The 26490-nt window shown below is 34.8% G+C and overlaps 2 protein-coding genes across 2 annotated transcripts; one reads left to right on the forward strand and one right to left on the reverse strand.

The window, feature by feature from the left end:
- The first annotated feature begins 19435 nt into the window (after positions 1-19435).
- LOC122307652 lies at positions 19436-20453 on the forward strand. Its single transcript, XM_043120671.1, has 2 exons — positions 19436-19770; positions 19885-20453. The coding sequence occupies exons 1-2, from the start codon at positions 19539-19541 to the stop codon at positions 20157-20159; spliced, it is 507 nt and encodes a 168-aa protein (XP_042976605.1). The 5' UTR covers positions 19436-19538; the 3' UTR covers positions 20160-20453.
- A 4316-nt stretch (positions 20454-24769) lies between these two features.
- Positions 24770-25905, reverse strand: LOC122306509 (superoxide dismutase [Cu-Zn]-like). Its single transcript, XM_043118937.1, has 2 exons — positions 25641-25905; positions 24770-25514 (listed from the first exon to the last, which is right to left on the reverse strand). Exons 1-2 carry the CDS (start codon positions 25903-25905, stop codon positions 25411-25413), a joined length of 369 nt encoding a protein of 122 aa, XP_042974871.1. The 3' UTR covers positions 24770-25410.
- Between the last annotated feature and the right edge of the window lie 585 nt (positions 25906-26490).

The raw sequence follows: 26490 nt of genomic DNA on the forward strand, positions 1-26490 counted from the left end.
CCGGGCTTGCACTGCTTGTCTCGGGTTGGTTCTTCCACCGTGTCTACCTCCACGGCTTCCTTGAGCTCTAACGGGGCAATCCCGAGCAATATGCCCCACTTGGCCGCACCGATAACACTGGGGTCCGCTACTCGTCCGACACTCGCCCTCATGAGCTCTATTACAAGCTCCACAAACAGGCATACGTCCTCCCATGCGAACACTGGAGGATGCTTGAGATCGGGTTCCGGTCCGCTGAACAAACTTCTGAGGCGAACCCGAGCTGCTTCCTTCACCAGAAAAACTCCGCCTCTTTTGCCCTGAAGGGGAGCCCATACTCAGATTATTTTCCCGCTCTATAAGGGTGGCCACATCCACTAACTCCTGAAAAGTGGATATTCGATGGCTGACCACCATACGGCGTATGTCCTGACGCAGCCCCTCCTGGAAACGATCTGCTCGCATCTCCTCAGTGGCGACAAGGTGAGGAGCAAACCGCTCAAGTTCTATGAACCTCCGGGCGTACAGCTCCACTGTCGCGCCCCCTTGGACCAGATTGGAGAACTCTCTTGCCTTTTGCTTCCTTACCGATGCGGGAAAGAAGCGGTCATTGAACTCTTTCTTGAAACGCTGCTAGGTCACCGCAGCGAAAGATCCCAATTCAGATTCCAACAGCACCCTCTTGGTATCCCACCAATCAGAAGCAGTGCCTTGCAAGAGGTAGCTGGCGTAAAGTACTTGTTGTGCCTCAGTGCACCCACACACCTCAAAAGTCTTCTCCAGATCTTTGATCCATTTTCCAGCCTGAATTGGATCCTCATTTCCAGTGAAGTGCGGAGTCCGATGCGCTAGGAAGCGCTCATAGGTGCATCCGGCTTGCACCATGCTGCTGGACCCTCCTGGATACATCCAAGGCCCTCCCTGATATGGCCAGGGACCTCCTGGTTGTGGCCAATACCCTCCTTGTTGTGGACAAGGCTCTCCTGACGGTGGATAAGGTCCTCCTGATGGTGGACAAGGCCCTCCTGATGGTGGCCAAGGACCCCCTTGTGGTGGCCAAGGTCCTTGTGGTGGCCAAGGCCCTGCCTGTTGGGACCTCGCACTCTGTTGCATAAACTCCGTCATCTGCCGAATTGCTTCGGCTATGGAGTCATCTCTGGAGGTATTTTCTTGCGGTTCCTGAGTATTTTTCCTTGGTCTCCCTGGTCTCCCCATATTCCTGTCACAACACTACTCTTGACCCTCCTTTAAGAAAACAAATAAAACCATCAAAACAAAACAGCACTACACAGCAAGAAACGAAAGAAACCAGCATGCCAAAACATAACTAAATAAATAAAAACAAACAAACAAGCTCACACAAATAAAACAAATAAAACAACTATACTTAACATAATTTTCAAAACACAACTTTAAAAACATTCTGGTACTACCTAGGGACATGTGGTTTTACCCAGAGCCAAACCGCTCTGATACCACCTGTGACGCCCCCAAAATCCCCACGCCCGAACACGGGGAAATTGAGACGTCTGGATGGTGATAACCCGGGTCACCATCCCATCGACGGGTGCCGAGTGTGTGCAAGGCAACAGACGTATACAGAGAAAACACGCAGCGGATAACGAAAGTCATAACTAAGTACTAGAATTTTTCTTAACGTAATACAAACTGTTTAAAACATACATAGATGAAATATTACAAAACACAAATACAGTTTTAAACAAATAAAAAGGATAGCATCAGCAACCCGGCGGAGCCGCATCCTCGGGCTCAGCCTCCTCCTCTTCGTCCTCTAACTCTGCACCAAAAGCTACGGAACCACGAATGGTACCGCAGGTAAGTAAAACCCAAACACTACCAGATAAAAAAATACATAAAACTCAAACAATATGCATGAACCATGCCCAATGCCCAAAGCCCAAACACCAGTTTTCCACACACGCCAAAAACCCTTTTTGGCCCAAAAACACATCCTTTCCGAAAACACGCCAAAAGTCACATTTGGCCGCCAAAAGTCCATTTGGCCCAATATCTCGCCAGAAGTCCATCCGGCCCAATATCTCGCCAGAAGTCCATCCGGCCCAATATCTCGCTAGAAGTCCATCTTGCCCACGCCAAAAGTCCCATTTGGCCTCATAAACCATTATCCAATTTTAACCGTATGCACCATGACCTCCCCTAGGGGTCATCCGCACACCCTGGCTCCAGTGTCACACCGTAGAGTACCACCACGCATGTGACACCTAACAAGCGATGCCCAATTCCGCGCCCCGCGCGTGCGTAGCCAAGCATCCTCTAGCCCTCGCCAGCGAAGGGCCACGGAGTCGGTGAGTAGGGCGATGCCCGGTTCCGCGCCCGGCGCGTTCGTAGCCAAGCATCCCCTAGCCCCGCTCCCGTCATCTCTCTCGACAACTCAGGGGACATCACTCAGTTTATTCCGCTCCCGAGTGACCAGAGGAGCTCCACCGAGATAATAACTCATCCCGGCTTGGGCTCGTGATACACACGCACCCGTAAAACCACTCACGCCAATACACAGGCTTTTCACACAATTCCACAAACACTCGTGCATGCACCATGTAATGCCATAACAATGCATAATAAAATAAACCAACAATCATGAATCAAATAAACAGGCAACTCCGTCCTCCATCCATCCGACCCCCGAAACTCCTCGGACTCAGTCCGGAATCAACAACCAACAACAATAAATAATTGAATGAGCAATATATATTAAAATCTGAAAATAGGGTTTGGGAAATACTTACAGCGCTATACGACAATTTTAGAAGACAAGCGGCGTTGCAAACGGCGGAAAAACGGCAACGTCACAGTGAAAATTCACTGAGGCCGTGGGTTTGAAAAATCCACTTTTGAACGGGGACAAACTAGGACACGAGATTGATAGAGAATGGTCTAGGGATGGTTGTGAAGCTATTGGAAGTGGCGAACGGCCGTGGGTGGCGGCGGAATGGCCGGAAATGGCCGGATTACTTAAAACGGAAACTAAGCTCGTAGGAGCTGTTCCGGTGGTCGTTGGAGGCCGGAAATGGGTGGGTTAGGACGGCAAGGAGTCGGTGATGAAGTGGTGAAGAAGTGGTGGCCGGAGGTGGAGCGACGGCGGCGGATCGGAGCAAAATCCGTGCGCCCTTCTTGGAGCTTTTCCGGCCAAATGGCCGGCCGGTTGGGGGTGGGTTTTGGAGGAGTGGTGCACCGGAGGGAGAGGAAGAGAATGGGACCGGTGGGAGGCCGAACGGTGGCCGGACGGCGGCGGTAAGGGCTGGAGAAGGTGACGCCGGCGTGAGGGAGAGGGAGGAGAGAGAGAGAGCACGGGGGGGTCCGGATCGGGGAGAGAGAAAGAAAGAAAGAAAAAAAAGAAAAAGAAGAAAAAGAAAAAGAAAGGAAAAAGAAAAGAAGGGAAAAAGAAAAAGGAAAAAGAGAAAAAAAGGAAAAAGATGTGAAAAGAGATGAGGTCCAATCCTCACTCCGGGAAAACGAAACAAACCGCCGAAAAAGATTAAAACCACAAAACAACTTAAAGAAATAAAACACAACATCAAATAAATTAAATTAAATCAAAAACCAATTTTTAAAACGCAAATAAATTAAAATAAAATAACTGATATATTAATTAAAATAAAAACAATTATTTCAGCGAAAATACACTCAAAAGCGGGTCATCACAAAGGAAATGTTATAGGGCGAATTGTTAGTACAAATCCAATTGAAGGTGAAAGATATTACTTGTGAATATTACTGAACCACATTAGAGGGCCAAAATCATTTGAAGATTTAAAAATAATTAATGGTATTGTTGTGCCCACATTTCGTGAAGTAGCTAATTTACATGGTCTATTGAACAAATATAGTAGTTTAGAAGAATGTTTAGAAAAAGCTTGTTTATATCGAATGTCAAATAGTTTAAGACGTCTTTTTGCAACAATTTTAGTATATTGTAATCCTACAAATCCAAAAGAACTTTGGGAACGATTTGAAAAAGAAATGTCTGCAGATTTTTATTCAACAAATACAACAGCAAAAAATATTAAAAAAATGGTACTACAAAATATCTCTTTTACGCTTGAATCAATGGGAAATAATATAAATATGTATCATCTTGCTCCAATTGATATATTCTTTGATGATGAAGAATTTAGACATCAAGAAATTAATGATGAATTAACTGTTACAATTCCACAAGAAGATCTGCTTGTATCAAATCATTTAAATTCTGAACAAAAACATGCATATGAATTAATTCTCAAAACTTTACTTCTCAACAAACCTGCTGCATTTTTCATTGATGGTCCTACTGGCACTGGAAAAACATTTCTATACAAAACACTTCTTGCTGAAATTAGATCAAAACATATGATAGCACTTGCAACTGCATCATCTGGTGTTGCTGCATCAATTTTACCTAGAGGCCGAACAGCACATTCACGCTTTAAAATTCCATCAAATATAGAAAAAAATAGTACATGCAATGTTAGCAAACAAGGAAATCTTGCTAAATTATTGCGCCTTGCAAAATTAATTATATGGGACGAAGCACCTATGTATGGAAAATATTCTATAGAGGCAGTGGATAAGATGTTAAAAGATATAAATGATACAAACCTTCCTTTCGGTGGAAAAGTTATTATTTTTTGCGGAGATTTTCGTCAAGTATTACCTATAATTCGAAAAAGTACAAAAGAAGAACAAATTGATGCAAGCTTAGCCCGCTCTCATTTATGGTCTTCTTTAACCAAAATTAAATTAATAGAAAATATGAGATCTAGATTGGATCCTGATTTTTGTCGTTATTTAATTGAAGTTGGTAATGGTAATGAACCAATTACTGTTAAATATATGATCAAAATTCCAACAGAAATGCTTATTCGATATAACAATGATGCTGAATCTTTAAATTGTTTATTAGAAGCTATTTTTGAAGACATATCAAATTATTCAAACAATTTAATTGAAATGACAAATCGAGCTATATTAACACCAAAAAATCACTCAGTTGATGAAATAAATGCCATAATCATTGAAAATTTCCTGGTGATATGGTGCGATATTATAGTTTCGATGAAACAATTGATACATCTGAATAAGGTGTAATCGAAGATTTTTTAAACACTTTAACACCAAGTGGATTGCCACCACATGAATTATTGCTTAAAAAGAATTGTCCCATCATGTTGCTAAGAAATATAAATCCTTCAGAAGGTTTATGCAATGACATATGATTGATTTGTTGTAATTTTAATCGTAATGTTATTGATGCAAAAATTTCAGTTGATCATCACAAAGGGAAAAGAGTTTTTATACCTAGAATTTCATTCTTACCATATATAAATGAAAATAATGGTTTTCCATTTAAACGCACACAATTTTCCATCAAATTAAGTTTTGCAATGACAATAAATAAATCACAAGGACAAACATGAAATTCTGTCGGAATATATTTACCCAAACCAGTATTTTCTCATGGATAATTATATGTAGCATTATCAAGAGCCAAAACTGCCAATTCAGTAAAAATTCTTATAAGACCAACTACAATTGATAACTATGAAAAAAATTGTACAAAAAATATTGTGTATAAAGATTTTTTGAAAATAACAAACTCATTATAATGTTATATAAATAGTCATATTTAATATATTCTTTAGTCTGCTCAGTTAATGTTTTTCAAATATTGTTATCATTATACATTCTATTGTTTTTTTAATTATATTATACTGTTTATAATATATATATATATATATATAGTAATACTTCTCTATCTTCTAATTTGTAAAAACAACAAATATGCGAACCGTTTATGCATCAATCAAAGACATTATTCCAGTTACCAAAAACTGGAAAGTAAAAATGCTCGTTGCAGAAAAATCTCCAAAAAGGATTGCACGAAACTCAATAACAAAATATCATAACCTCACATTGATACATCCTCAGGTATGAATCATTTTGTATTTATTATATTTTATACATTTCAATCTATAAACATATTGTCTTATTGTATTTATTATATTGTATTTACTATTGATATATAAATATTTATTTCTTTAAATCCAATTGATTAATTCTTCAATTTTTTTATAAGGAAATCATTTACGAGCAGTCATATTTGGTAAAGATATCGATCTGCACGATGATATATTGCAGGTTTTTCAATCTTATTATATAGGCAATGCATATGTCAAAGCAATAGATCCAAGACACAAAATCGAATCGCATGAATATCAATGGATCATCAATTCTAGGATAATTATTGAAAATATTGAAGATGATGAACCAGTGCTAAAGCCTCCAGAGTACAATATCATCTCTTTTAATGAGCTTGATGCTTATAAGGATACAGATTCTGAAATAGGTAATAACTATATAAATAATTATTAGATATATTTATATACTTTTGTTTTATAATGAACTAACAAAAAATATTTTAGTGAAATAGAGATTCTAGCTATTGCAATCCAAATTATGTCACCCAGAGAAGTCAACACTGTTAATGGAAAGATAACAGTTCAAGATATACAACTTATTGATGAGAGGTTTAAATACATCTCTAATTACATTTATAGCATTTTTTATTTAACGCATTATAATATTTTTATTATTACAAACTTAATTCTATTTCTAATTTGTATAGCCTGAAGCCTTTAACTTTAACAATGTGGGCTCGATTTGTTCATGACGAATGTCAACAAATTTCAAACATCATTACAACAAAACCAATAATTCTTGGAATGCGAATTAAAGTTGGTACTTTTCATTCAAAATAATACTTTTGTTAATTATTTATCATGTATTTATATATTTGCTAACACATATTTATAATACAGGTCTATCTTTATCATCACAAGTGACAAGCGTGTTTACCATCGATCCTCTTTTAGCAGCTGCGGTTTCGTTACGTACATGGTAAATTATCTTTTTTAAAAAATTATTTCAATAATTAATTTTATAAAATCTAAATTATTTATTGTTTCATTCATTATAAAATAATATCGTATAATTTTAACATATATTATTGTTTTTTTTATTACAACTATCGTTTTAATTATTAATGTAACTTTTTTTTACTACATACATTGCTTTAATTATTAATATAATTTTTTAGGGCAACCCAAAATGATGCATTACTAGAAGAAATCATTGCCAAGGGTTTCAATACATCAACATGATCGAGTTCAAGCAATGCCATGCAGACAATAATAAAAATTTCTGAAATTGCTAAAATTTTAGATTCTACAGAGGCAATGACGGTATAACTTTCTTTTTTAAAACTAAATTATTTCTTTCTATTTAAATTCACTTTATTGCTACATTCATATTAGAAATTTATTTTTTTATTTTTAATGCAGAAATCAACATTCACAGTTAAAGCAAAATTTTTATTACTCGACTTGCATCAGCCGTTCTACTATATGTCCTGTGTCAACTGCAATAAAGCGACTGGATATGATTATAATGAAAAGTTCTCATGTTACAATTGCAAAAATATGAGCATCGGATTGTGATGACCCGCTTTTGAGTGTATTTTCGCTGAAATAATTGTTTTTATTTTAATTAATATATCAGTTATTTATTTTAATTTATTTACGTTTTAAAATTGGTTTTTAATTTATTTGATGTTGTGTTTTATTTCTTTTAGATGTTTTGTGGTTTTTAATCCTTTTTCGACGGTTTGTTTTGTTTTTCCGGAGTGAGGATTGGACCTCATCCTTTCCCTACAGCTCTTTTCCTTTTTCTCTTCTTTTTCCTTTTTCTTTTTTTTCTTTTTTTTCTTTTTCCTTCTTTCTTTGTTTTTTTTTTCCTTCCTTTTTTTTTTCTTTCTTTTCTTTTTTCTTTTCTCTCTCTCCCCGATCGCACCCCCTCGGTCTCTCTCTCTCTTCTCTCTCCTCACCCACACCGGAAACGGTTCCGCCCTCGACCCGCCGCCGTCCGGCCACCGTGGTCGACACCGCCGGTCTCGTTCGAACCCCCTCCCTCCGGTGCACCTTCCCACCAAATATCTCCCCCTGCCGGCCGGCCGTTTGGCCGGAAAAGCTCCTCAAAGCCCGTACGGTTTTTCCTCCGTTCCGCCGCCGTCGCTCCACCTCCGGCCACCATTTCTTCACCACTTCATCACCAGTCCCTTGCCGTCCTAACCCACCCATTTCCGGCCTCCAACGACCACCGGAACAGCTCCTACGAGCTAGCTTTCCTTTTTGGGAAATCCGGCCTATTTCCGGCAATTCCGCCGCCACCCACGGCCAACCACCACTTCCAATAGCTTCACAACCATCCCTAGACCATTCCCTATCAATTTCGTGTCCTAGTTTGTCCCCGTTCAAAAGTGGGTTTTTCACAACCCACGGCCACAGTGAATTTTCACTGTGACGTTGCTTTTTCGGCGCCGTTTGCAACGCCGCGTGTTTTCTAAAATTGTCGTATAGCGCTGTAAGTATTTTCCAAACCCTATTTTCAGATTTAAATATATATTGCTCATTCAATAATTTATTGCTGCTGGTTGGTTGATTTCGGACTGAGTCCGAGGAGTTCGAGGGTCGGATGGATGGAGGACGGAGTTGCTTGATTTATTGTTTTATGGTTGGTTGTTTGTTTTGTGCATTGATAATTGCATTTGCATGGTGCATGCACGTGTATTTTATTTTATTTGAAAAATCCTGTTTTGTTGGCGTGATTGGATTTTCGGGTGCGTGTGTCTCACGAGCCCAAGCCGGGATGGGTTATTATCTTGGTGGAGCTCCTCTGGTCACTCGGGAGTGGATAATACTGAGTGATGTCCCCTGAGTTGTCGCTGGGCGACGACGGGAGCGGGGCTAGAGGATGGCCCGGCCAGGTACGCGCGGGGCGCGAGTCTGGGCATCGCTCTACTCACCGACTCTGTGGCCCTTCGCTGGCGAGGGCTAGAGGATGGCCTGGCCAGGTACGCGCGGGGCGCGAGTCTGGGCATCGCTCGTTTAGGTGTCACATGCGCGGTCCTTACCTGCGGTGTGGCACATAGCCAGGGTGTGCGGATGATCCCTAGGGGAGATCATGGTGCATGCATAACCGGTGTGTTTTTATGGTTTTCGGATGCGGGCCATTTTCTGGGAAAATTGCGAGTTTTGGTTTTGAGGCTTTTGATCCATTTTTTGGGAAAATGGTGGTTTGGGCCATTATCTGGGATAATGGTGAGGCGTGGTTTTTTTAAGAATATGTTTTTATTGGGCCATATGGGTTTTTGGCGTGCGTGGAAAAAATGTGGTTTTGCGGGGCATGTGCATTGGTTTTTCTTGCATCCATGTTGTTTGAGTTCTATGTGTTTTTATCTGGTGGTGTTTGGGTTTTACTTACCTGCGGTATCATTTTTGGTTCCGTAGCTTTTGGTGCAAAGTTCGAGGAGGAGGAGGAGGAGGCTGAGCCCGAGGATGCGGCTCCGCCGGGTTGCTGATGCTATGTTTTATATTTGTTTAAAACTGTATTTGTGTTTTTGTAATATTTTATCTATGTACGTTTTAAACAGCTTGTATTACGTTGAGAACAATTCTGGTATTTAGTTATGACTTTCGTTATCCGCTGCGTGTTATTCCGTGCACATTGTTGTTTCTGCACACACTTGGCACCGTCGATGGGATGGTGACCTGGGTTGTCACTATCCGGACGTCTCGATTTCCCCCGCGTTCGGGCGTGGGGATTTGGGGGCGTCACACGGATAGCCACGGTAAAAAATTCATTTCAATACTTTAAATTATCATTTTTTACATAATAAATATAAAATAATAATTATAAAAATTATGCAATAATGATATTCTCATTAATTATAGTTTTCGAGCATATTTGAAAATAGAAGATGACACAGGATGCATAGCAGTTGTTGCCTTTGGATTGGTGGCAGAAGAAATTCTAAATTTTATAGCAGTTCATCTATTAGAGCACACAGGCGAGGTAATAAATCTCTTTATAAATTTATTCAAAAAAAACATATTAAATTATGTTTTATATTTTTTCATTATTACAGGAACACCTACCATATTTAGCAAACATTGCAAGTGCAATTTTAGAAAAAGAATGGATTATACACTTGCGCGCAGAGATAAATCAATATGGACAATTACGACAAAACAAGCTCAATGTTCTCTCTGTCGAATCTATCAATTAAGCTACGCTATATATACTCTAAATATCTTTTTATTAAACTTATCACTTTTATTATTATACCTTTAAATAGAACAGTGAGATGTATGTATAGTTCATATATGTATAATTATATACTTAAATGAGACACTATCTTGTATATAAACTTTAAGTTTGTTTGTTTACTTTTGAACTCTATTATAATTATATACATAAATAGGATACTAACTTGTATGTAAAGGAATTTGTGGAATTGGACGTGTAATGACCCATGAAATTGTTGGATTTTATTGTTGGGTTATTAATTTCAATATGGTAGTTACGTCTGGTTTTGGTATTATATTGTTCTGGATATTTAGAAGTTTAGAATTGTTTACTCACAATGTACTTTGTGTGGTTATTTTCTAACCTGTATTTTACTTTTCCAATGGTCTAACTTTGTTTTTACAAATATTTAGGATTTATTTTGAGATTTCTTTCTGATATGTCACATTTCTTTCTTTCCCATTTTGAGATTTATTTTAACTTTTCAAATGGTGATTTGTTGCGTTGTCTTTTGCCTTGTTTAAATCTTTTTTAGGAGATTGTTCATTAGTTCACATGTTCACCTGGATTTAAAAATTGTGGATATGACTCTTAAAACGAGAGTCTCTATCTGACATGATCGTCTTAGGCATTCCATGCAATCTGAAAATCTCTGCTTTATAAATTCTCGTCAATCTTTCTAGAAAATCTGTATTCTTGATGGGTATGAAGTGACCACTTCTCGTCAGATAATCAACTATTACCTAGATAGTATTATTTCCAGCTGAGGTCTTTGGAAAGCTCACTATAAAATCCATCGAAATCGAAGTAAGTAAGAAATAGGAAGTTAAGGAAGAGATGTTGCTTACCACCTAGGAAGAGGACTGATTGTTGCGATTATAAAGAAGTAAGTTAGTCCTAAACTAGTAAAACTCCTTGAGGTTTTTATTAACTTGAAAATTACCGAGAGTTTGGATATGTATGATTAAATGCATATTTATATGAGTCATTGGATCATGTCATATATATGAAAATCTCTGAAAGAAATAAAATGGAGCACATAAAACATCTACCAGAAGATAAAAACACAAATATGAATATTTGTTAAATATTATTTTATTATCTCGAAGCAAAATTATAAAAATTTGAGGCTTTTTGTCTCAATCTTTAAACGCTCTTACTCTTCAAAAATCTGCATGTCTTTCCTATCTAAAGGAGTAGCCATTCGAAAAGAAGATTTAAGCAAAGATTTTAAATCTCTATTATCTCGCTTTAGTGCTTCTATCTTCATGTTGGACTCCAGAAGAAGCCGCTGAAGGATAGAAATATTTTCGTGGCGTTTGTCAACCCACCAGTCCTGGATTGTAGTCGCTCAGAATATACGACAATGGTTGATGAGTATCGGGTGCCGAGACTCACAAGCTCGTAGATAATTTCATTATCTGACTTATTAGTCAGATCATTATTGGATTGCATTATAGCACCTACGGAAGAAGCAGAAACAACTGGTGAACGAGGTGCAGAATACCTCATATATTGGTAATGAGAAGATTGCTGAGCCATTGCAAAATGAAAAAGCAGAAAGAGATTGCAGAGTAAGAATGCAGACTGATTTCAGAAAAGTGAAGAAGATGAGATGCGAAAGAAGATGAACTGAATAATTCTTTTATAGAGAAAATTATGACGAATCATCTCTCGTGAAGCATTTCTCTACAAGAGACAAGAGCGATATAATATCATAGCTGCGGTGCTTGACAGCTACAGAAGAGCAATGTAGTATCATAGTTGCGGCGCCTGACAACTACAGAAGAGCAATGTAGTGTCATAGCTATGCGGAGCCTGACAGCTACGAAAGACCTGTAAAAATCCTACGGATCAAAGTTGTCTAGTCTAAAACAGAGGGCCACCGCTTTTGTTAAAAAGAGAGAGAGAGAGAGAGAGAGAGAGAGAGAGAGAGAGAGAGGTTAACAGCTTAATTTTGATGAATTCTCTACTAACTATGGTATTTACAAGAATACTTAAAGAATACTGCCTATGTTTTTCTAAGAAAGAGTTTCGGAAGATTATTTACTTGAAATTTAGGTTTGGAGAGTATGTCGATACAACTTGGCCAACCTTGTGGAAAGAAGTATAATATAATTGATGGTTAAAGTAAGAGAGTTAAAAAAATGACATAATCTCAAAGTTAGATATATACGGAATAGACAACAGGTTGGTAAGCAACACCTATTCCTTAACATATTATTTCTTACTTACTTCGATTTCGAGGACGAAATCTTTTTTTTAGGAGGGGAGATTGTAACAACCCGCTAGAAATTCAATTGTGAAATTTCTATTAGTTTTAGGAACCTCGTGAAAACTCCATAAGTTTTCACGAATCCATTAATCGTATAGGTTTTAGTCTAACTACATAGTTAGTGTTATTATTTACTATGGTATCAGAAGTGTATTTTTGATTATTGGAGATAGTTAGAAGTATCAAAATGTATTATGGTTTGTGCTATTATATATATTTCCAGTGTTGAGTTTTTTAAAAATTTTTTTACGTGTTAAAAAAACTCAAATGGATATCTATAAAAATTTATATACCAATATTGTAGTAGTACTTGTCATACTCTACAAAACGATATAGCAGGTTGTCTAACCAGAATACTTTAAACTTTTATTGCATATCTCCTCAGCATTTAACACTTATGGTTTTTTGGTCCAACAAAAATTCTTAGATTTCTTTTTATTAATATTTATTTTATCAACATAATGTCAAAGGTTATATAATTCTTTATTTTCATTATTTTCTTTGATTAACACCCAAATTTATAATCCCCACTAGGCAAACGTCCGAAGGACGTTGTGTTTCCTAGTATATATATATATATATATATATCCATGAGAATGACAATCGGCCCAAAGGAAGGTTGTTATTTGGCCGGGTCATAGATGGCATAAGATGGTCATATGTGAATTGCATAATTTTTCAGATTAAACTATACATTCAATAGTTGACCCAAAGAAGGCTATTGTTTGGCCATGTTGTATAAAGTTTTGAATTAACCTATATATTCAATAGTTGGCCCAAATTGAAGGCTATTGTTTGGCCATATCCAGTTTTTTAAACTATTCATGATAATCAGCCTTATTGGGGGAGGACTATTTGCATGTTATAGTTATTATCCAAAAACTTGATTGCAGTGATACACTAAGTATTTTATACGAGACTACTTTTATAAAAGCATAAACTTTTTTATTTAATTTTGTCATATTGTTTTATTGATTTTGTTGTTCAATTGGACTAAAGTTTGCATGACGAAAGTTACAGTTTGTTTAATCATACTTTAAGATTGATGAGATATTTATTTATTGTGAGTTTCTGTTGTTTCCTTATAGTGAATGCATCTTTGATATCTATAGATTTGAATAACATTCTAATTCTTAATAGATCAAATTTTGCAAAATGGAAAGACCATGTTACTATTGTTTTTGGGTTTATGGATTTAGACTATGTGCTTCAGGTTGATGAGCCTCCCAAGCCTACTGATCAAAGTTTCACTGATCAAAGGACAACTTATGAAAAATGGGATCACTCTAATCTCATAAGTCTTATGATAATGAATCATTTTATTTCTGATTCTATTCAATGTGTAATGCTTGAAGAGGAAAATGTCAAGAAATACCTGAGCCAAATAATAGACCGATTTATTACGTCAAAAAAGGTAGAGACAAGTGCACTTCTTAGCAAACTTGTCTCAATACGATACAATGACAAAGAGAATATAAGGGAGTATATTATGAAAATGTCAAAGCTTGTTACTAGATTGAGAGTACTAAAGTTAGAATCTTCTTATAAAATTCTTGTGTAGCTCATTTTGATTTATTTTCCAGCATAATTTGGTCATTTCAAAATTAATTATAATATTCGAATGGAGAAATGGATTCTTAATGAGCTTATTGCTCATAGTGTGCAAGAGGAAGAGAGATTGAAACAAGAAAGGACTAAAGTGCTCACATTGCAATTTCTCCTCATGAAAATTCAGGCACTAAGAAAAGAAAGATGAATGATGAAGTTAAGATAACTGCGAATATTGGAACTTCACATACAATTGTGCAACAAGAACAAGAGACCGTTACTTTTTCGAAAGGGTTGGTCCTTGCTCAATGGTCTGTTGTTGTGTTTTAATTTTGACATTTTTCAGAAATGCGCGTCGGCAAAGGCCAAGAGGTCTGTCCAGTGTGGAAATAAGCAGTGTACTTGATAGTTGAAGCAAGGCACGAAGGAGTCGCTTACTCCATTACGAAAATTAGATGAAATATTCATAGCCTCCTCTCCAGTTAATGTACCCTGAAGACTATAAGACAATGAATGTTCCATTATTTTGTTCAATTGATGGAGCTGCATGCATTTGGCTTCCGGCCCTATGCTCCCGAGGACACAGCTAGCACAGGTCTTGTCGCTTGGAAGGATAAATGTAACTGAAAGAGGCATTCAGGATGCTTACATTAATGCCATTAGACGAGCAAAAAGCTTCACACACATTGAAATCAGTATTTTCTTGGGAACTAATTCTGCTGGAATTCACATGCCTTGAAGGTTGAGGAAACTGGTGCTATGAATCTTATTCCAAAAGAACTGTCACTCAAGAGTGTAAGTAATATTGAGGCAGGTGAAAGGTTTAATGTCTATGTTGTCATTCCAATGTGGCCTGAGGGAATCCCAGAGAGTGCATACATATAGGAAATATTGAATTAGCAGAACAAGACAATGCAGATGATGTACAAGGGCATAGTTCAGGCCCTCCAAACTAGAACATGATACTGATTACTGTAGAGCTCATACTCATGCTAAGATGATGATAGGTAAATTGGTTCATCAATGTTTTCTAGATGGATTGAAGTACCTAGCTAGCTATCTTAGTGTTCTTCAATATGATCTCTCCATTTTAGCGGAGAAAAAACAAGAGAGTGCATCCAAAATCCTTATAAATATCAAATCAAACTACATACATAAATCCATTTAAAATCAACCATTTGTTTTTTTTTTTAATGTTTGTTTGAGCCATTTAGTTAGTTAGCCCATTGATCTTACTGAAGATTGAAAGGTGATCACAGCGCTAACTGGGGTAATAGAATTCTTCCCAGACACCAAATCTAAAGTTCTCGGATCCAAGTCTGACTTACTTTTGCCTCCGATTCTCACTATTTAATCGCCTTGCTCTGATTTTAAGAGATAAACTCTTTCTTTGGTCATCTCAAGCCTCGTTTAGATAATGAGATGAGATGAAATGATTTATAAATAGTAATGAAATATTTTGTAAATAATAGGAAAATGATTTGAGTTAGAATGTTTTATGGAAGAGTAATGCTATATATATACCACACATTACTATCTCATTTTCATCTCACTATATAAGATGTGGCATATTTATTATCATTGGATGATAATGATTAATGAATCATCCAATAGTGATAAATGTATTATATCTTATATTAGTGGGATGATAATAGGATGGTGGTGTGATATATAGAATTTTCTTTTATGGAGTTTTGAAAAATAAGAGAAAAAATTGAATAAAAATATTCTAAAGTTAACATATTATTAGAATATAGTTTTCTTAATAATATTTTTTTTTTTTAAGATTTGAAAAGGTTGAATTATTTTTTATATTTTATTTAGAAGTTTAGAATATATAGTTGTAACAATTAGGTAATATTAGATGAAAAGGTTGAATATTAGATATTGATAAGTGTTTATATTTTTGATATTTTGATATTGTGATGAGATGAAATAAGTTGTGGCTTAGAATTCCCAGTGACATGGATGTTTGTTAGATCTATTTTGGAAATTGCTCATAAAAACTTAAAAACTGATCATCACATCCTGAAATCCTGTCCGGTCAGCATTTATCATTTCATAATTTATAAAAATGTACAACATGCAGCTCATACTTGAGGGATTTAAAGTATATTTAATCCCTAATTAAATATGGTATAGGAAGATGACAAATGCTAGGTTGTTCATGAATGTGATAAACGTGGATATAACACTGAATTTGAGGCTTGCTATCATAATTTATATATATAAGATCAACTTGATAGATAACCCTAAACTCATAGCCACAAGTCCTTAGTACATTGTCATGAGTTTGTCAAATTTATATGGCAACTGCATGGATTAAGTAATCGGTCCCCACCAAACAAGGGTTTAGGAATATTGACTAATTCTATAGGTCTACAATGTTATCCACTGAAATGACATTATTAATTACTTTGAATTCTTGTTCAATCATACTCTGCACCTTCTTCTCTTCTCACTCTGGATCTAAAAGAGGGTGAGACTTACTATTCATATGAAATTGACTATTCATATCTAATGCTACGTATTTCTAAGAAACTAACTATTTAGAGATCCACATGATTTTTAGAAAATATTTATTATATTTTATTCGTAAATTTATAATCTAATATCATATTATAAGATGATGAGGAAATAAATTATAAATAATTTTTTTCTTAAAAAAATATAAACACAAAAATGGTAGAGGAAGCCTAGAATCTTACTCATCATTATTTTATATTTTCGACCTTTTTATATTAAATATATATATATATTTTTAATAAATCACGTTGCACCCAATAATATAAGTCCAAAAAGCTATCTGATCAACAATAAATTCCAGATGGTCCAGTAGCAATACTCTACCAATGGTCCAAGATTCAATGTTATCAACAGGATTGGGGTACGTTGCTAATTAAGTGACCGACCAACTGGTTTGAAATTGAAGCCAAAAGTACTGCACCTTGTTCACACTTCTCCTTCCCTTTTTACCTGGTAGGTTCAGGCACCTAATTTCAAATATCTAGAGTACTCTATCGATCGGATCATCGTGAAAAATAAATAAAATAAAGTAGTCTCAATTCTACAAGGCAGCTTGCAGATTCTTGGAACCTTTCCAAGACTATACTAGGCTAAAAAATTAAAAATAATAATAATCTAGAAGGGATTTGGATATTATATGGTGTCATATTCCTGCGGTTCACACTTTGCCTATAGTTTGATCAGTAGTCTCTATTATTTGGTCTCACGGAAGACAATAGCCACAAGTTCATTAGATGCGCGTTAAATGTCATATCATACGATTAAATTGTGAAGAGGCAATATAAATATTCATTATAAGAAAACTGCTTATTGACAATTTATTATTTTCAGTAAAATGAATATTTTCAATTAGAATTGGTCTGTTTTCGTTGTAAAAATTGATCACAAATATTTATTTTTTTTATAATGATTATTGGATCATCATTAGGTAAAACTGAATTCTAGAAGAGATTATAATTTTGGCAAATTTTTTAGAAACGTGGTATCGAACATGTATTTAGACTGTATCAACTTAATAATAATAATAATATGAACAGTGTCGTGGACCTATTGGGTCAGCCTTGGGAGTCGAAGCTCATAATAAAATATGTGACAATTAAATTAATAATTCCCGTCAATCTTTTGGAATGGAACGGCATGCATGCTTGACGAAGTGACGAGGTAAGGGATGACACATATATGCTACGTATATTTAACGAAAAACTGCCATTGTTGAACAACATCATGTAGCTTACACGCGCTCTTCTACAATTTGGGATCTACTCTCAATTCATAGGATTGAAGTTATTAAATAGCCTTTTATAATGGAAAATTCTTCTTATCATCTTCACACTTTACACACCACACTTATTTTAATTTTTTTTTTCTATAATAAATATGTAATGTGTAGATGATAAATAGAATAATTTAATTAGTTTAATAAGAATAAAATGAAATAAAAAATAAAAAAATAAAAAATATTATTTTAAATATATAAAATGTGTGGAATGGGATGATGTGTAACATTTCTCATAAATAATATGGATAAAATAATCACAAGAAATAATCAATTTTTAATAATATGCTATTCAGGGCCCAACCTCCAACTCAATTAAGCTTAATTTAGTTCTACAACTAAGTTATATATATATATATATATATAATATAATTGTGTAAATTATTTTCATAGCTACTTCCTATTATTACCTATTAATGACTTAAATCCCAATTTGATAAAAATGAATTTCTAAACCTGTGCTATTAAATTATTCATTTCTTTGTCAGATTTTAAAACCTTAAAATTCGATTAAAAGAGACACATTGGCAGTTTTATAAATATTTACTAACACTCTTTTTTATCGCTCTGATCTCCCTCTTCTCATTGTCAGCAAACTCTTTCTCTTCCACAAGATCTTTCTTAGCAAATTTATTCTTTTTTTAAACTTGATTTTCCGTCAATTTCTCTCCTCACTTTGTGAGAAATTAAGTTGAAGAATATAAAATTTGTCAAGATGGAGTTGGATTTGTTATAAGCGATTACTTGGGCTTTCTTAGTGTGTGACTGTGTTAACTTGTTGGAGGTTTGTTGTGGATAAATATTATTAAGAATTTATTGTAAAGTCTTTCAAATAATATTATTAAAAAAAATTATCTCAAATTTTTATTTGAATGAGAGAGGCTCAACGTACAAATTCTGACAAAAACTTACATTACCTTATACCGGAAATGAATATACCCGATAGACTGGCTTACACGCGCAGCCATGACGCTGGTGGTGAGTGAATTCACGACCCATGTGAGATACACGAGCTGGTTAAGCCTGTCTTTGGCACTGCCGTGCGGGGCACGGGCAAAAAGGTTATTTGACGGTCGCTTCTTTCAACAGGCAAACCCACATGCTATGGCTGACGTGCATCCTCATTCTTCCTTCAACAATTTAACAAAAGGAAAATACTAGATCCCCGCTGGGGATCCCGCTGGGAGTTACCGCTTCCAGTGTTTTAATTTGGTACTAAACTGAGTTTAACATCTAAACATTTAACTCTTAAATTACTAAACTCATCTTAAATCAAAATATCTTTACACATGATATCCACAATCTTTTTCAACTCAATATCTTTTTATACGTGAGATGAACAATACTTTTTAATTTCTTATAAATATTTCTAAATTTATCCTAATATTTAAACACATCTAAATTTATCTAAAATAGCTCCACCTTACTCACTCAATCAACTCAATTTATTAATATTCATAAAAAATTCAACTCTCTTCAACTCTCGTCAACGTCTAAACGCACTCTTACCCTCCCATCAAAAAATAACCTATGAATAACTAATCAAAATTCAAAGAAACTAATAAAAAATAAACCCCCAACCAACCAACCCTTCGTTCACACACTCAAATAAAATAAAACCCATTTTGATTCCATCACAATATTTTTAAAATCTGGTCCTACTTCACCAGTCACACCACCTTGTTCGAAGAATTCTAGTCTCCCCTCTTTCTCTCTCTCTCTCAAAAATAAAAAATCCTCGGCCTTTTTCATCATCTCATTTATATATAAATGTACTTGTGGTTGAGTCTGCAAGCTTGCTTCTTCCAGCTTGTAGCCATGTCTTCCATAATAAGTCCACAAAGTATGGTCCTGGCGACGGCCATGGCTGTCTCCGGCACCGTCGTCCTCCTCGTGCTTCGTCTCCAGAAGTCTCTCCCAGTCCCAGCTACACAATTCCACGTTGACCCACTTTCCCAGTCCTTGCCGCCTACGAAGACTCTTCGTTCTTGTATCTCAACTGGTACGCAAAAATGAGTACCCCTTCGCACATGCATTCAATATTTCTTTCTCATGTCTCTGCTAACGGGTGGTGTTTTTCCTTCTTATCTTTTTGTATTTTTTATACTGTACATAGAGGGGAAGAAGAGTAGTGAGAAGAAAAAGAAAAGGAGAGTGCACTTTGCAGAAGATGTGGTGGATCCGAGTGGGGATGGGAAGCAGTATAGGAGAAGACAGATATTTAACAATTCTTCTTCTTGTTATTCTTCATCAACTTCACCATCAACAAAGTTGGAAAAGAGCAGCAGAGATGAAAGCAGAGGAATAATGGATATGCCTGCCAATAGGGTGGCTCTCTATAATGGAATTCTCAGGAATCGTGGGGTTCAGCGATTGACCTACTCTTATTGATTTCTGAACTTTCTGTCTACAACCTTTTCATGTTCATTGTCTGCAACGTGGGATTTGTTCGAGCTTTCTACATCCAGTTCTCAGAAGCTGATTAATTGGGTTTAGCTAGGTTGGTTGGATCCTTTTGAAAGTGATGGTTTCTGTTAATAATCCAAGAGAAAATTTCTTGGGTTTTGTTCATAATTTGTGTCTAAAGAACTGATCTCTTTTGTTTTTTACTTTTCTCTGCCTTTTCTAATTTGCTTGTCCTCTGTTTGGCGCATGAATTCAAACAAATGACATGTGAGTTTGTAATTATAGTGTTTTTTTCCTTTTCCCCCTCTTCTCAAACTTCAATATTTAATTTGTAGTTTTCTCAACAAAAAAAAAATATATTTAATTTGTAGGTATTTTAATTTCTTTTCTTGGTCTGACATGTAAATATATCTGCTGCTTGTACGCCAAACATTAAATGCACTTTTTATTGGTTAATTTCTTTTAATGGGATTTCGGATTTGAACCCTTATCATATATATATATATAAACATTTTGTTTTTTGCACGTATTTCATAAACAATAATTATTAGGTAGTATATCATATATGATATTATGAATGAAGTCATGGAGGAGACCGCAGGGTTGTTGACCAGCTAATTCATCAAGATCTACAAAAAAGAAACTTATATATTCATCAAGAAACAATAGAATAAAAGAAGAATAAAATATAATATAAAATAAAATAAAAGAATATCGATGCATCCCTCTACATACTTTTTTACTTATCATTTGGTTACGTGAATTGCCATTAGACATCATCTTTACCATATTTTTTTAATATTGTTATAATATTATTTTTTAATTTTATTATTATTTTAAAATTAAAAAAAAATAAATTATTAATTATATTTTGTATAAAAATTTAAAAAAATTACGATGATAAGATGAAACAAACTGAAACTGTTTTTATATCCAAACTAAACCTCACATAAACCTACCATATTAATGGTTTTTATTTTTTTCAAAAGTGATATTCGTGGTTTAAAAAGTGTCAAAGTTATATTTATGGTCAACTTTCAAATTGGTCTCTCAGTCAATAAAATTAATATAAAAAACTCAAAGCCAAATATACACGTACAATAATTTTTCTTATTTTTTGTCCTATTTTTATTTTGTGACACTTTTTTTATTTTTATGTCCAACTTGCATTTTCTAGAAGGAGAGAAAAGGGTAGAGAACTAGGATTTGTGAGGTGGACCAATGAGTAGACTTGGCATGCATATATATAGACTTGATATGGTCACATGCATATGCCTATGTATGTAAATGCACACAATGCATAATGTGAACATGACTTTCGGCTTAGATTCCTCTGCTTTTTCAACCCAAAGCTCCTTCTCTCAACCACCCAAATACAGAAAGTAAAAAATAAAAATAAAAAAAAAATTAAAAAATAAAAAAATAAAAATACCCTCTGCATTGACCCACAAAGCCATATAATTGAAGTCAACAAAACTTCGGGACCAAGAAAATTTAAATTATCGAACTTTTTTCTATTTCTCAATTACTGATCAAGTCTATTTTAATTGATGCGTTGCGTTTTAGGTAGGTTCATAAATTAATGATCATTTGAATGCAAGGGGAGTGTAAGCAAGCAAAAACTCTAGAAAATAGAACAAATAACTGAGAATTTTGGTGGGTTGAATTCATGGATGCAACAAAATCATTTTATCAGCTCCTTTGTTATGTTCTTGTGCATTTTGTGAGTGTAGTGGTATCATCACTATGTCGTTTGTGGGGGTTCTTTTGGAGACCCATATTTCCTTTTGTTATTATTATATTTCAAAAGAAGAAAAAGAAAACATTTCTGGGTCCCTGGTGCACGCCTGCAGAAACTACGTGTTCTAAAATTCCAAAAGGCTGGGTTACTAGGTCACACGACCTATACAGATTCTATGTAATGACCAATCATCCCCAATCAATAAAAAAATAAAAAATAATAAAATAATAAAAAAAAAACTTAAAAGTTGTAGATTATTCTGAGTAATTAAATTACCGCTAGTTGAAATTATTTTAAATGATTTGAATTGATTTGTTAATAATAATATTTTATAAATTTTATTAATATATATTTAAATATAAATAGATAGAGATATATGTTGGGGCTGAGATTTGATTGAACTAGCCATCTGAAACCTGCATATTTCTAGACAGAAATACAATGAGTGGACCAAATTAATCCTGTATGCTGAGAGATGCAGATAAGAGCTGCAGCGAGAAAATCCAAGGAAAAGAGACCGGGAAGGAAAAGAGACCGGGAAGGAGACAAGAATTTCAAAGATTAAGATTAAAATATTTGAAATGACGTGACTGTTGCATTTGGGCACACCACACACATTGGCTAAAGACAGAGACTCAACAGTGACTTGCATGCACGAACCCCATTGGCTAGTTCTGTCCCTTTTATCAACATTGCAGTCATGATTCCTATTCCTAGTGACCCAAAATCTACATAGAGGAGAAATTTGCATTTGACAAGTATACCTCTATACTAGTAATAGACAACGATCGATATTTGGGACCAAATTGTTTTGTACAAAGAAGTTAATAAAAACAAGCATGCATGTGTCGTGCATAATGAGCAAAATGCAAATCATGTCATGAAGAAATTATAGGTCACCTTGGAAGAGAACAAAATATTTTTTTTAATGAACATGTGGGTTTCTTTTCTTAAGCAAACTGTGATTTGTATACCTCTGGTCAAAGACGACGAATTTTGGTACCAAATTGTTTTGTTCAAAGAAGATGGAACAAGCATCGTGCAAAATGAGCAAATTAATGTAAATATCATAAAGAGATTGATCAATAGGTTACCATGGATGCAAAATGACTTTTTGCGTCATTTATATTCATCGTTAAAAATATAAAATGTATTGTGATTATTTATTAGTGACGTATTTTTTATTTTTTGTGATGAATTTAAATAATGTAAAAATTTATTTTTTTTATAGTGACGAAAACTAATTTATCAAATTGCATGTATCGTGTTAATAAAGTAAGAGAGGCGAGAAATTAATCTCAATAGCCATCTTATCATTCTACGTACGTACTGCAGTACAATTAGAAAATTAGAAAAATGAAAAAAACTGAAGTCAAATATATAATGGGTGGCTCTAGCTACCGTTGAGGTCTCCCGCTAGTTATTTTATAACTTTTTTATATGTATATTTTAATATTTTTAAATATTTAAAAAATTTATAATATTATTAAAAAAAATATTTATTTAATTATTAAATAAAAATAATAAAAAAAGTCTAAATGGTAAATTTCAACGGGAGCCTCTAGCAGAAATAATATCATTTTCCATATATAATTGATTCGAATTGAAAAGGTGCAAAAGATTTCTTTTTGCATGTTCTACATGATCTTTTATCGATGTCTTGCATCGAAATTTTTAGAATAAATTTGATTAATATTACACACTTTTTTTTCCCAGTTCAAGACTACCATTCTTATAAGTTGCTTTAGACGAAATAATTTGTAGTACTAGTGCTAAGTACTTCGGAAAGCCAAAGGTGTTAGAGATAAAACCCTTGTCTCCTACTGGACGGAAAATTGCATCATTATAATTGGATGGCTTTAAGAATGCTAATGGAAGTCTACGACATTAGTACATATATTATATACACGCACACTCATATAAATATATATATATATATATATAGTTGGTAATTTTTTAATACTATTTATTCTTTTACCGTTAATTTCTTCCCCTTTTTAAGAGCCTGCATTCAAGTACTTCACATTAATACATGTTTAAGTGGCAACGGGTTGTTGGGAATAAAGTTGCTGTTACTTTAGATTTTAACATGGTTTGAAGGTTAGTTGAAGTTGTTAACGTTGGCACCGGTTGTTAACGTTGGCCCCTTTAATTCAATTGATTCATTTTTTCGTTTACATCTCACTACAAGAAATATGACCTTTTTTTAAGGAGACGATTCATGGTAAAAAGTTAACTTTTTGTGGAAAAAATTCTATTCCCAAAAATTGTTGTTGTGGGCAACTCGTGACATAAAACTCGCCGCAAAAAATATTATAGCCAACGAAAGGTTTAATTCGTGGCCAATGCCTATATTTTTCCGCAACACATTTCGCAGCAAGAGTCAATGTAGCTCATCGCCAAAGCACGTCTATTTTCATTTATGCTCGTGGGAGTAGGAGCAATTACCACGAAAGGTACTAATGGGTATTAGTATTTCCCACTAGAAGATTTGTGGGAAAAATTTTCTACCCACCAAAAAAAAAAAAAGTACTTGCCACGAGTTGTCTTCACGGCAAATGCTAGAAGAATTCAGAAAAAAAAAAATATATATATATATATATTTGTATAAGTAAAAAAAGACAAGGCTGAGCCAAAAATGAGCATAAAAAATTGTCAAATATAAGCCAAAACTATATATACAAACCTCCAAGATTCAAATTTACACTAATAACACTTCCTAAAAAATAACTAGTTAATTCTTCTAACATGTACAAGAAAAACCTTGCGGCCCATGTAGTCCAATCCAACATAAATGTAGATATTTTATCCATCTAATACTTGAGTTCAACACAATAAATAACACAAGTGTACAATCATAAACTAAATTTACATATCACTAGAATGATTGTACAATAAATCATTCAAAAAGTGGAGCTTCAGACTTTCACAAAAGATCACTTCATTTTTTAAATACACATGCTCCAATTTACCAACTTGAAAACTCATAAATGCATAACACCCCAAAAATACCACCACACATACACAAACTTCAAGCAAAAGCAACCACACCTTCCGGTAATTAAAACAAACCAACTAGCCATGCATAGTAGCCTAAACAGCCACATATAACAGCCCGAACAACCACACTCATAAAACCAACAACCACCATGTGTCAACCCAACCAGTCACATAGCAACCCAAACAGGACAGCCACACATTCCACCTGCTTGAACCACAAAAGTTATAAGTTCAATCACATCTACAATTTCAGGTTCAAAAAGGTCGACAAGTAGATGAAATGCATTATCTACTCATCAGGTTCAAAAACTATATATTAGGACTATTTAAAATATAGTATTAAAGGGAAAATGAATAATATTGTCACTCAGGTAATGTATAGATAACTTACTCAGGCATTCATCATAAAATCCATAAACCTGAGTAATTTGCCATAGGGAAAAACAAAGAGATAAAAACAAGGAAATTATCACCAAGGGGATAGAGGTAAACACATCATAGAGCATCATCACCAATAGTGACATTTCCAAGATCACCAGCATGCTGATTCTCATCCTCAGGAGCACCATACTCTTTGCCGGCAGGATTGAAATATGGTCCTGCAGGTAGATTAAAAATAAAATTAAAGACAAAAGGGATTAATGTGGATCAAAGTGGAGTTTACTCTGCTCTTGGATTGGATGCTTTAGATATGAAGAAACAAACATCATCTCTTTGGACTATACCAGTTGACATGCAACCATTTGTTGTGTCCCCAAGTGCATGAACATGGAAGCCATGGAGACCAGGCTTAAGGCCATAAGTATTTCCAGTTACTGTTGTAGAGCCTAAAATTTTGCAACAAAAATGTCTTTGAAAATGTGAAAAATAGACATCTACACTTGCTGGATGATCAGACAGGATTTCCAAATTACTATCAGCTTCTTGGGTGAAGTAGATAGTCCCACTGACACTCTCATTGCTGCCAAGAACAACCACAACATTTACCATCATTTAATGTGATCTAAATGAAACAGATTATTAGAACTATATTACATCAGAAGACCTCAAAATGGAAAAAGGAGGACAGACAAAGGTGGAAAGCAATAAAACTAACAAAAAAGTCTACTAGAAAATGATTAAAAATGTTGGGTCAATAAAAGTATGCTCTGAGCTATGGCAATTGGATTCATAAATCCCTTCCTTCCAATGATGTTCGGATTGCCAAAAAGTAGGTGCTTTTTCCAAAATAATGCAAGATATTCCAACTCTTGACTGCTCATTTCTTTTTGCCAAAAAACCTTTTCTTTGAAAAGAAAGTCGAAATTTGCATCGTTTTGAAGCTAGCAAACAAGTTTACCACACGCACACACACACATCACTTGCTTTCACTGAAGCTAAACCCCTAAAAACTCAAAGTAGATGATATATTCAAATAATAGCTAGAAAACTCGATTCCCAGGCACAAATTTAAATTTAGAGTATATATCCAAAAGGCCTAAACGAGTAGAATATTCATTTTTTTTCCTACTCAGAAGCAATTGTAAATGCTGCATAGACAGGTAACTGCCATTCTAGGAGTTGATATTGTCTCTA

Source organism: Carya illinoinensis, chromosome 4 (genome assembly GCF_018687715.1).
Source record: "Carya illinoinensis cultivar Pawnee chromosome 4, C.illinoinensisPawnee_v1, whole genome shotgun sequence".
In the NCBI taxonomy this organism is placed as follows: Eukaryota; Viridiplantae; Streptophyta; class Magnoliopsida; order Fagales; family Juglandaceae; genus Carya; species Carya illinoinensis.